Source organism: Myxine glutinosa, chromosome 10 (genome assembly GCF_964187855.1).
Source record: "Myxine glutinosa chromosome 10, kmMyxGlut1.1, whole genome shotgun sequence".
NCBI classification, from domain to species: Eukaryota; Metazoa; Chordata; class Myxini; order Myxiniformes; family Myxinidae; genus Myxine; species Myxine glutinosa.
In genome coordinates, this window is record NC_136270.1 from 113,179,816 (window position 1) to 113,192,395 (window position 12,580).

The following is a 12,580-nucleotide window of genomic DNA, read 5'->3' on the forward strand; positions in this document are numbered from 1 at the left end:
GAAATTTATGACATCCTTAAAAACAGTAAGTTTCACATCTCTGGTAACAGCACATCATCCTCCCTCCTGGATTCAGTTATGACAAACCTCCCATGGAACAAATCAACAGTAAATGAGAAAATTTCCAGAATGCCTGCTAAAGAAGGCAGGATTAACTGGGACCATTAAAATAGTTTGAGGAGTAGTAGTCAGATTTGAACCGAAAATCCAAGAATCACGAAAAGCAACCAAAATATGCCAAAATAAGTATTAAAATAAATTATATTTGACCAAAATAAATAATATTAATTCGTTCACCTTGTAATAACTGCATATTCACCTCTCTTTCTACCAACTAGCTGAAGGGCCTGTCTACGACTGGCAATTAAGTCCTGTTCTTCTCAAATAACTCATATAACCATGTTCTGTGATAGTTGCTTTATTTAACTAGAACGGCACCCGGTAGAGCGCATACCTCCATCAGGCTGAACAGTCTGTTTTGTATCCCATTGATAGGCCGGATCTGGAATCGGACCTGAACCAAAATCTAATGGGCTTGTTCTTGTAACCTAACTAACTCGTCCACCAAGTTTATTCATAACTCGTCCATAACTTTTTTAAATATCATGTCATATATCGCTTTTCGCCCGATCTCGCAATTGTTAAGAATCACTTAAAAATGAAATAATTATTGTATCCGAATCCATATTCAGATCTTCACCAAAATCGAAATGATTAGTCCTTGTCACAAACCCAACCTGTCCACCAAGTTTAGTCCAAATCCGTCCATAACTTTTTGACATATCCTGCAATATGTCGGTTTTGGCCCTGTCACCCAATGGTGAAAAATCACTTAAAATTTCCAGTTGCCAGATGCGGATCTTCACCACAATCTAATCCTTTCGTCCTTGTCAGATGCACAACCTCTCTGCCAAATTTTGTCCAAATCCATCCATAACTTTTTGAGATATCCTGCTATGTATCGTTTTTGGCCCGATCTCCCAATGGTGAAGAATCACTTATAATTTTAAATAATTCTCATATCCGAATCCATATTCAGATATTCACCAAAATCGAATCGAATCGTCCTTTTGAGACACCCAGCCAAATTTCGCCCAAATCCATCCATAACTTTTGGAGATGTCCTGCTATGTATCGTTTTTGGCCCGATCTCCCAATGGTGAAGAATTACTTTAAAAATTTAGTAGCCGGATCCGAATCCGGATCTTCACCAAAATCTAATCATTTCGTCTTTGTCACATACGCTACATCTCTGCCAAATTTCTTCCGAATCCATCCACAAATTTTTGAGATATTTTGTTCACAATCAAACAGACGGACAGACAGGTGTAAAAACATAACCTCCATCCACCTTTGGTGGCAGAGGTAATTAGTTTCAAATTAATTCTTTTGCGTGCACATATATCTTTACAGTTGAATTCTAGCTTCAGTTTCCCCTCCACTTCTGCGCTAGCACACACACCACAAGGGGGTGATATTTTAGATACTGTACATACATACAGTCGTGGCCAAAAATATTGGCACCCTTGCACTTTTTTCAAATAATGCACCATTTCTTTCGGGAAATTGTTGAAATTAAAAAATCTTTTGGTATCCACATTTGTATTTCTTTGGTTTGCAGTGGAACAAAACAAAAAAAAAGCTGAAACAATTACTAAATCTTAGCTTATTCCACACAGAAATCCTAAAATGGCCCGGACAATATATTTGGCACCTTTTAAAAGTTGTTAGAAATAATTAGATTTCAAGCAGGTGATTCTCCTTTACTTTGGAATTGCACTCACCTGTACTGAGTTACAGGTGCCTGCAATATAAATAAATAGCACCGCAAAGCGGGCGTAGCCCCTCAGCCCATGCATGGTGAAAGGAAGCATTGATGATAATTTGTTATTTGAAGCGACGTTGTATACCGAGTAGGAACTGCAAGTCATGCAATTTCCACCCATGAACCCATTAACCCAGGGGTCAGGAACCTTTTTGACTGGGAGAGCCATAAAAGCCAAATATTTCTAAATATATTTCATTGAGAGCCATATAGTATTTTTAACGTATAATAAATTAAATATGTCTTACTTTTAATGCGACTTCTGGTGCTGCATGGTTTTGCTGATGGCCTTGTAGTCTGGTTCATACGTGGTGAGGTTGAGCTTCATGCAGGCGTTGAGGCTTCCATCAGTTAAACGTGAGCGTAGGTTGGTCTTAATGTTCCTCATATGCGAGAATGACTGCTCACATGCATATGTAGAGCCAAACATGGTCAATACGGCAATACTCACACGCTGCATTGTGTGGTATGTCACAGGAAGCTGGTTCCAAGTTTTAAGAATCAGCTGGTCTTCAGGTTGAAGATTTTTCATTTCTGTCCACTTGTGTTCACTCGCCAGCTCTGCTCGCTGTCGCGCAAGACTTTCCAACTCTCCATTAAGTGACTTCAACTTACTCATCCACATGTCTGATGCCTTCAGGTCAGCAACTTCCAGCTCAAAGTCTCCGATAGAGACCCCGGGGATGCATGTCAGGTCGATTTTGTCCACTGCACACTCATGTGGATGAGTGATGAACTTGAAAAGACCAGTGCGCGCACGAAATTCTCCAAAACGTGCTTTGAATGACTGCAGGAGATTGGACGTAAGGCCAGCTAGCTGCTGGAGATCCAGATGTTGAGTGGAGTCACTTGCTAAGCATGCATCTCTAAATTGTTGCAGTCTTTCAAAGTGCAGAAGACGACCTGTTTCAATGTCCCTGAGACAGACTTCCAGCTTGCTTTCAAATGCAAACACTGCTTGTTGAAGGGATGAGATTGTATTTCCAATACCTTGCATTTTCACATTGAGCTGGTTCAGATGGCCAGTTATGTCCACGAGATAGTGAAACTGCAGGAGCCAGTCAGTGTTGTCTAGCTCAGGATGCTTGACGCCTTTCATTTCAAGAAAAGTCCGGATTTCACTCAGGCAAGCTGCAAAACGGCTGAGCACCTTCCCCCTTGACAACCAACGCACGTTGCTGTGTAAAAGCAGACCGGGATAATGATTCCCAACTTCTTCTAACAGAGCATTAAACTGGCAATCATTTAAAGCTCAGGCAACAATAAAGTTGACCACTCGAATGACCAGCGACATCACCTCACCAAGCTCCTGGCCACACGTCTGAGCGCAAAGCGCCTCCTGGTGCAGGATGCAATGAAAACTTAGGATGGCTCTCTTTTCATGTTCACGGAGAAGCGCTACAAATCCTTTGTTCTTCCCCAACATACAGGGTGCACCATCAGTACAGACAGAAATAAGTTTATCCATCGGTAGTTTTTTTTCTTTAGCAAACTCCATGAAAGACGTGAATAAATCCTCTCCTCTTGTTGTCCCTTTCATTGGCAAAACAGCCAAGCTTTCCTCACGCAGTGTGTCACCTGCAGCATACCTAGCAATTATACTGCACTGAGATAGATGGCTAACGTCTGTTGACTCATCTAACGCGAGAGAAAAGTATGTCCCGGCGTTTATGTCCTTAATTTGTATTTCCTCGACTTGATTTGCCATCATGATGCTACGATCGTGCACAGTTCTTGCTGACAGGGGCATGTCTTTTATTCGTTTGATTATCTTGTCTTTATTTGGGAAGTCATCAAACAGTTCATTGGCCACATCAAGCATGAATGTTTTGGCATACTCGCCATCTGTGAATGGCTTTCCATTCCTTACTATTGCCAAAGCACCCGCAAAGCTAGCGGAATTCCCGTCACCTTGCTTGGTCCACACACGTAGTTGCTGCTGACTCGTCTGCACTCTCCGCTGTAGCTCCTCGCATGCCCTTTTCCTGCTGTCCCCCGCTGGATATTTCGATGCAAATGAAGCATGGTGCGTATCGAAGTGCCGCTTTATATTTGACCGTTTCATCGATGCAATTTTATCATTGCATATTAGACATACCGCAGATCCTGCTCTCTCACCAAATGCAAATTCCTCTGTCCACGCAGCCTGGAATGCACGGTAATCATCGTCTTTTTTTCTTTTCGCCATCTTTTCCGTTACAAGGGTTGAAGCGGATAAACTAGTTGGCTATCTGATAAAATCGATTTCTTCACCTTTACAATGACGCGGACATGCTCGCGAGCCATTGGTTCCCGACCCGACCCACGGGTGACCCGTGACTCGTGAAATTTATCTTCAAAACTAATTTCTGTTTACTTTAAAATGACACAGTATTATTAAGAAATATCACAAGTATTTTAAAATCAGTTCCAAACTGATTTTTTTTTTTTTTTCCAACTCAAAATTGTCTGGGAGCCATATGCCGTCACCGGAAGAGCCATATATGGCTCGCGAGCCATAGGTTCCCGACCGCGGCATTAACCCATGAACCTTCCTCGACTCAACCCCAACACACACTGCAAAAATGGATTTAATCGAACAAGTCGTTCTGCTTGAAATTGACGGAAACCAATTTCAAGATGGCTGCCGTGGCGCCCATATTGAAAATCGCAGCGCGCCCATTTTCGAAAGGCACCTTCCTCTACTCAACCCCAACACACACTACAAACATGGATTTAATCGGACCAGCCGTTCTGCTCGAAATTGACGGAAACCAATTTCAAGATGGCTACTGTGGCGGCCATATTGAAAATCGCAGCGCGCCCACTTTCGAAAGGAACCTTCCTCTACTCAAGCCCAACACACACTGCAAACATGGATTTAATCGGACAAGCCGTTCTGCTCGAAATTGACGGAAACCAATTTCAAGATGGCTACTGTGGCGGCCATATTGAAAATCGCAGCGCGCCCATTTTCGAAAGGAACCTTCCTCTACTCAACCCCAACACACACTGCAAAAATGGATTTAATGGGACAAGCTGTTCTCCTTGAAATTGACAGAAACCAAAAGTTGACGGACCCCCACCCGCCCGGATGCCCGCCCGCCCGGACGACGCCCGTGACAATACCCTTTAGCCCATTGGGCTGAGGGGTGAAACTCACCCATTCAACCAGTTTGAATTCAGAAAAGGAGTCATTGTGCTATTTTGTGTCACGGTGTGTACCGCAATGAGCATGGAGAAGAAGAAAGAAAACCAGAGAATTGTCTGAGGAGGTCAGACACAATATTGTAGCCAAGCATGGACAATCTCCAGGCTACAAGTCCATCTCCAGAGACCTTGATGTTCCTGTGTCCACTGTACGCAATGTTATCAGGAAGTGTAAGGCCCATGGCACTGTAGCCAATCTCCCTGGATGTGGCCGCAAGAGAAAACTTGAACAAAGATTGCAGTGAAGGATTGTTCAAATGGTGGAGAAAGCACCTCGATCAACTGCCAAACAGATTGACTTCAGACACAAGATACGACAGTTTCAACTCGCACCATCCATCACCCACTCAATGAAAGGGGGTTCTATGGTAGGAGACCCAGGAAGACCCCACTGCTGAGAGAGAGACATAAGAAAGCCCGACTGGAGTTTGCCAAAACACACCTGAACAAGCCATAATCCTTCTGGGAGAATGTCCTATGGACAGATAAGACAAAATTAGTGCTTTTTGGTTGGAGCTTCCATTTCCAAAGAATGTTGTACCCACAATTAATAGAGTGTCGACGCTCATGGAGGCGCAAGAACACAGAATGTATCAGGACGGAACAGAATAAAAGGAACAGTAGAAAGAAAGGGAAGAGTGGAACATACCAACCGCAGCGTTGAAGGCCAAAATAGAACCTTGGACAAATAGGGGATGTGCGGAAGAATAGAGGTAGGGGAGGAGAGATTGAGTGAACAAGATGGATACAGGAGCAAACTCTTGGGAAGGGAAAACTGGAAACTTGGAAAGAGTTGGGCTTGGGGAGGGTCAATGGGGGTATAAAACATCATGGATGTGGATGGAGGTTGATCTAAAATGGTGGTGAACAGCTGTCGTGAAGAACTGGTGGGAGGAATGAGATTGAAGAGAATGTGCAAGTTGGTTCCACAGACGGAAAAGTAGAAACGAATGAGTGAAGGTGAACAGTGGTTCTGGATTTAGGTAGTTTCACCAGAAGGGGGTTACTGGCAAACTACGTATGCTCTGAAGAGACCTGGGGAAGACAAAGCACAGAGGCAAGAGGGTTCAAGAATAGGAAGGAGGTAGTAGAAGACAGAGAGACCACCGACCTGTTTCCGATGTGAAAGTGATAGGCCAATAGGCTCGGCTTCACCATGAGAGATTCCAATGATATTGAAGGCCTTGGTTCCCACGGCAAAAAGCTCAGTAAGGTATGAGGGAGGGGCACCAGCCCATTTTACTTGGGAAGGCCCAATGTGATGGAAATGTCACCAACCTTGGGCACCCTTTAACCATTCCACCTTGAAGTTGACATTCTCATCCTCTCATTGGGTAAATATTTCTGACGGATTATTTATCGGGGTAACTGTTCAAGATTGTGCTGAGCAACTAATCAACATTACATATCTGAGATGCTCCAGGAGCTGTATTGGGGGAATATAGAGCAGGAGTGCCATTGGATAAGATTTTCATGTAAACGCTGTGTTTTGTTTAGGTTCATCCGAGAAAACTGTGACCAATAAATTCCAGGGTCATTAATGAATGGAATTCTTCGCTTTATGTTAAATCGGGAATGAAAACAGAAAACACCACGACAAAGTGTTGTAAAGACATGAAAATTTTTTTTTACACGTCACGCGATGAAACATTGTTGATGTTACTTTGAATCTCATGATTTTCCCAATGAGCTTTCATTGTTTCTTCTTTCTAATGCATATGTGAACTTCGTTGGAGTGAAACAGTGTGAATAAATAAATAAATAAGTACACAAAACCAATACTTATTGTGGAGAACATCATTGACTTACTGTTGCGGGATGAGGAAGTAATTCAGGCTTACAGTGACTAACGGTTCTTTGCTGAAATCCACTATAAAACACACCTGCATCAGCAGGTGAGAGTTTGCCCAAATTGCTTCGTGCAAACCTTCGGCTTTAACAAGAAACAAATTACGATAAAAAGTCTTTGGCATGCCGTGCGCCTCTGGCAGCCGCTCCAATTTCTTGGAGGTCCAACCAAGAGTTTAATTTTCAGTGCCGCCTGACTTGGCATTTCCTTTTTTTTGAAAACCTCTTGGGTTGTCCTTTCATCGTCCAATCGAACTTGAGGTCTGCTTTTTGAATTTCCCTTCATATTTTAATCCTCCAGGCCCTAGTTAAGTTGTCTCATCAGTGCCCCCTTTCCCCCTCCACTCTGCACTCTCTGGGTCTATTCCCTCATTCCGTCCTTGTAGATTTCCTCGATTCCAGTTTTCTTATGACTTTTCCCACCTATTTCTTACCCCCGCAAACCCTCATCTTTGAGCCGCCTGCTGATGGAGCGGGTTAAGCTTTGTTAACTCGCCCTCATTTGTTGTAGGTTAGATTTTGCACCCTGCTACAGAGTGATGACCTGCCCAGGATTGGTTATTTACGTTCACCACTCGTCATGAGCAAAGAGCATTTGTCTCCACCACCAACACAACCACCTACCACATCACCCTCACTGTTACCACAATTCCAGCTTTACCTTTCAATTATAAAGTTCTCCTCGATCCAAATGTAAAGCTAGTTTCACATCATCCTAGCAGAAAGAATTCATAACAGCAATTTACGAAGGGGAGAGGGGAGGTGGGCTCAAAAATGTGCTTTTCAAGAATAAAGAGAAATTTCACCTGCGTGGCCATTCCACAAACAGTGCCATGCACACCACGATGATGAAGTCAAAGATGGTGAGCTTATACATCTCCTGTCCGACTCGCATCTCCCAGCACTAGTGGGGTGTGACAAGGAGAAGGAAACAGACACGCCAGTGAGGAATTAAGAAAAATAAACCTGTTTTAAGGTAAAGGATCTTAGAGAAGAAAGAAGAAGAGGGCAAAAAAACAAATAAAGTGGATTTTAAAAATTATGTCGCAATCTGTTATGCGCTTGATATTCTGTGATTAAAACGTGCAAGAGCAACCATTTACATCGAGGTTATTTTGTGTCAATAAGCGAGTTATTTTGACATCATCAATGAGATAACGATGGCATGCCCATGTCTGAGCTTTTCATCCTTGGTTTTGGCTCCAAGTAGAGTAGAATAATAACAAAATTGCTTCGCCGGTGATGGCGCCAGCAAGGGGCCGGGATAATGCAGTACCTTTTTGGAGGAGACGTTGAACCGATTGGCGCATGTCCATTCATTTATATCTTAAATGATCCCGTGGTATTTTTCGCTGGAGAAGGCCTTTGGGTTGGCACTGTAATTGGACAAAATTAAACGAATCAGAGGGAATGTCTCACGTATCTACCCGTAGAGTGGATATCAATCAAACTTTAGCCAGAAATAAATAAAGGATAACCGTTTGCGTAAATACACCCAGCAGCGAGTATTTGTGGTAAAAGCCGGGTTTTATAGAAGCGGCAGTGTGGTGATTCCCCACGTGGATAAGACAAACTGAGTGCAAGTGAAAAACATGAAGGAGTAATGGTTTAGCGCAAAATTGACCTCGAGTGATGTCGCGGATGAGTGTGCGATGGCAAAACAACCCGACCTGCAGATCACTTTGCAGTGCCGGCTTGTGTGCCCCAACATGAGGTATATTATTTGGGTTGCTGTCAGGGGTCAGCTGTATCGCCGCCAGGACGTGGTCTGTGTACACAACCGCTGTGCAGACAATTTGAAATGGTGAAATACACAACCATAGTGTATGATCACATGCAATCGTTAGATAAAGCCATTTCAGGTTCGTTTAGATCTGCACCTGTGTTGGCCTAATGGTTAGGGCAGCGGGCTTGGGATCCTAAGGTCCTGAGTTTGAAGCCGGTTGAATTAACGCCAGGTGGGGTTGACTCAGTCTGTCATCCTTCCGAGGTCAGCAAAACGAGTACCAGATAACTGGTTTGACGGAGAGGAGTAGTGACCCCCCACCTATACCACACACTTACAGTGTGTGCCAGCCATAGATAGGCAATGCCATCATTGCCCGAGGAGACTCGACATCATCTTCAGATCTGCACAACGGTCGTGTATTACAAACACTCTCAGGTGGACTGGCTGGACTCATACAGCAAAGAAATGCTTGTGTATTTGCATATTCCACTTGTCAGATTCATTATGGTGAGGAATCTGCTGCACAGCAATGGCAAAAGTGGGAATTTTCTTGATTGGATGGGTTCAATTGGACATTTTACCACGCCAATGGTGAAAGAGTAGAACTTGCATGCTATGCTGCTCTGGAGACCCAGATTGTGTACCCTGACCATGCGAGAGGGTGTTTTGCAGATTCCATGGATGGAGGGAGGTTTTCTGGTCGGCTGTTTTAGGGTGGCTGAGGCCTATGATGGGATAGAGCAGTCGGGGCAATGTGCTCGCTCTGGCCGGAAAGACGATCGCCCACAATCTTTACAGTACACAGTCCACAAACAGACTGCAACAGAGAAGTATAAACACACCACCTCCCTACACCCCCAAATATTTTTCACTCTTCCCTCGCCACATGCATCCTTCCACGATGCCGTGAGTTGCTTCCTCTCTATGTATGTCACCTCCAAATATTCATGAGTCTTTCGGAGACAGGTTTTCAATCGGAAATCCAATTTCAAGCACCATTTTCTCCATGATTAAAGGAAATTTCATAGTTGACAATAGACAAATGGGATGATATTATGTTTCAGATGAATATGTTATGAAAAAATATATCATTATGGTTAGACATTTGCATTCTCTTTAACAGAGAGCGTGGGATGTGACTATGGTCACAGCCACATTGGGCCAAATGGACTATTCCCGAATCTTGTGTAAGATGGCTTACTAAAGGGCATGAATGACACAAGACCAATGCGTTCACGTAGAAAGCTGTAAGAAAGAGCAGAAAGACAGAAGGAAATAGGACAAATGAGGAGATTTTCTTTTGCAGGTGCATTACTTACTGGGTAGGAGACATGATTATATCCGCAGGGCCTGCAGCCTGGTGAGTCGCAGCGAGTGATTCGTAACCACAAAGATATGACCAACACGGCAACACTGGCTAACCTGAGAAACACTGACCTGAGGATGGATCGACAGCAAAATTGGGAGGGATGGGGGGAGGTGGAGCAAGGATGGAGTGGGGTGAGTAGCGAGAAGGCAAAAGGTAAGCAATTGTAATAAAAACTAGGATGCAAGTCCTCGTCGAGGACAGCCCCCAGCCACACCTTAAAAATGTAACGTGTAGGTTTTAGATTTAAATAAATCAATAAATAGTGGATGGAGTGGAGGTAAATATGTAGGTAGTGGAGATGGTATGAAAAAAATGAAATAATTCAGTAGCAGTGATGGTAAAGTGTATATAAATAAATAATGGCTCCCAAAAGCATACACATGTACTGTAAAGCTGTGTTCAAATATATTAGGATATGGATTAGGGGAAACCCTTGCCTCTGCACCCGAAGACCCTCTGAGCACAAATATGCTCAAAAACTGCACATTGTCTGGGTCAGTGTTGCTAATGGCACATGTCGTGAGGACTTAATTTGTGCAGAGAATGGTGCATCCTCGACATAGCAAATGATCTTGCTCATTTGTGCAGGAAAAACCTATTTCTGCACTTGTGACGCACTTTGTATTCACATCTGTATCTGTGGTGAAATGTGGACAGTGTCCAATTTTCCACATGCCTTTGCCGTATCCGTGTCCATGTACAATATACGTGAAGATAACCTTACTATCGCTCGCAGACATACCGGATACTGTGAATATTACTACTTTATTGGTAAATGTGCTTATTTCTAATTTATTTATTTGATTAAGCCACTTTTGCCTTGATCCTCACCAGCCTTTTGAGCTGAAGGGATCACATGTTCTTTTGAATGTGGCCAATCAACGATAAATCAAAAAAGCCAGTCATAAACCCTAAAGATTAACGTGGAGGGGAGTGGGAGCCAATGGTGTTGAGGAAAGAACCAAATACATTCACAGTCACGTGAAAAAGTAAGAACACACGATGTAAAGTTTTGACTTTTTCAACATATTTCAACATACAGCTATTTGATCTTCATTTCAACAACATTGATAGATAAAGGTGATATAATACAACAAATATCATGAATCATTTACATTTTGTAGTCCATTGTATAATTTAAATAAACATAAATGCAAATTTCGCATGTGGAAAAAGTAAGTACACCCCTACATTTATCACTACTTCAAATACATAAAATTAGAATCAGGTGTCGCAGCTCAGGTGCAAATGATTAGTACATCGTTAGAGAAGATCTTGGAGGAACCTGTCTTATTTAAACCTTAGAGATTTAGTTTGGTTTGCTCTTTGTTGTTGAAGTGTGCGGCGTCACCATGCCGAGATCAAAAGAGCTCTCTGAGGCCTTCAGAAAGAAGGTTATAGATGCCTACAAGTCTGGGAAGGGATTAAAAAAGATCTCCAAACAATTTGAAATCGATCATTCGACTGTCTGGAAGATCATCTACAAGTGGAGAAGATTCCAAACAACTGCCAACTTGTTCAGGCCAGGCCGCCCCAGCAAGTTCAGCCCGAGAGCAGACCGCAAGATGCTGAAAGAAGTCTCTAAGAACCGCAGAATGTCATCATGGGACCTACAGGTAGCTCTTGCCACTGTTGGTGTCAAAGTGCACGAGTCTACCATTAGAAAAAAATTAATGATTTTTTTTCTTTCTACTTTTCTACTATTTTTAAATGAGTCTACCATTAGAAAGAGGCTGCACAAATTTGATCGACATGGGAAGTGTGCCAGGAGGAAACCTTTGCTGTCCAGAAAGAACATCAGGGCAAGACTAAAGTTTGCCAATGAACACTGAGGCAAAGACAAGCACTTCTGGAACAATGTGCTCTGGACAGATGAGTCAAAGGTAGAGCTATTTGGCCACAGTACCAGAAGACATGTTTGGCGAAAACCAAAGACAACATTTGACCACAAGAACCTGATACCAACTGTAAAGCATGGTGGTGGAAATATTATGTTTTGGGGCAGCTTTGCTGCATCAGGGCCTGGGCAGCTTACCATCATATAATCCACTATGAATTCGTACCGGAGTGTGCTTGAGGATAATGTGAGGCCATCTGTCGGAAAGTTGAAGCTCAACCGAAGGTGGACGTTGCAACATGACAATGACCCTAAACATACCAGTAAATCCACCAAGGAATAGCTGAAAAGAAAGAAATGGAGGGTTCTGGAATGGCCAAGTCAAAGCCCGGATCGAAATCCCATCGAGATGTTGTGGGGGGATTTGAAACGAGCTGTGCATGCAAGAAACCCCTCAAACATCGCACAGGTGAAATAATTCTGCATGGAGGAGTGGGAAAAAAATTCTCCCAGTCGATGTCAGAGATTGGTAGACAGTTATAAGAAATGCTTACTTGAGGTTGTTTCTGCCAAAGGGGGCAATACCACCAAAGGGGGCAAAGGGGCCAAGGGTGTACTTACTTTTTCCACATGCGAAATTTGCATTTATGTTTATTTAAATTATACAATGGACTACAAAATGTAAATGTTTCATGATATTTGTTATATATCACCTTTATCTATCAATATTTGGCGTCAGGAAGGGCATCCGGCCATAAAAACATTGCCTCAAACAGGGAACCA

At 43.0% G+C, this 12,580-nt stretch overlaps 1 protein-coding gene across 3 annotated transcripts in view; it reads right to left on the bottom strand.

The window, feature by feature from the left end:
* TMC7 (transmembrane channel like 7) overlaps window positions 1-12,580 on the bottom strand; it is a 116,430-nt gene that overhangs the window by 15,406 nt on the left and 88,444 nt on the right. For all 3 annotated transcript variants that reach the window (XR_013624799.1, XM_068126263.2, XM_068126262.2), the window contains 2 exons: window positions 9,911-10,028; window positions 7,669-7,766 (listed from right to left, as the gene is read on the bottom strand). Coding sequence is in view for 2 of the 3 variants with exons in the window: in XM_068126263.2 (XP_067982364.1) it covers window positions 7,669-7,766; window positions 9,911-10,028 (216 nt within the window). In the remaining variant the exon portion in view is untranslated. The remainder of the gene's footprint in view (window positions 1-7,668; window positions 7,767-9,910; window positions 10,029-12,580) is intronic.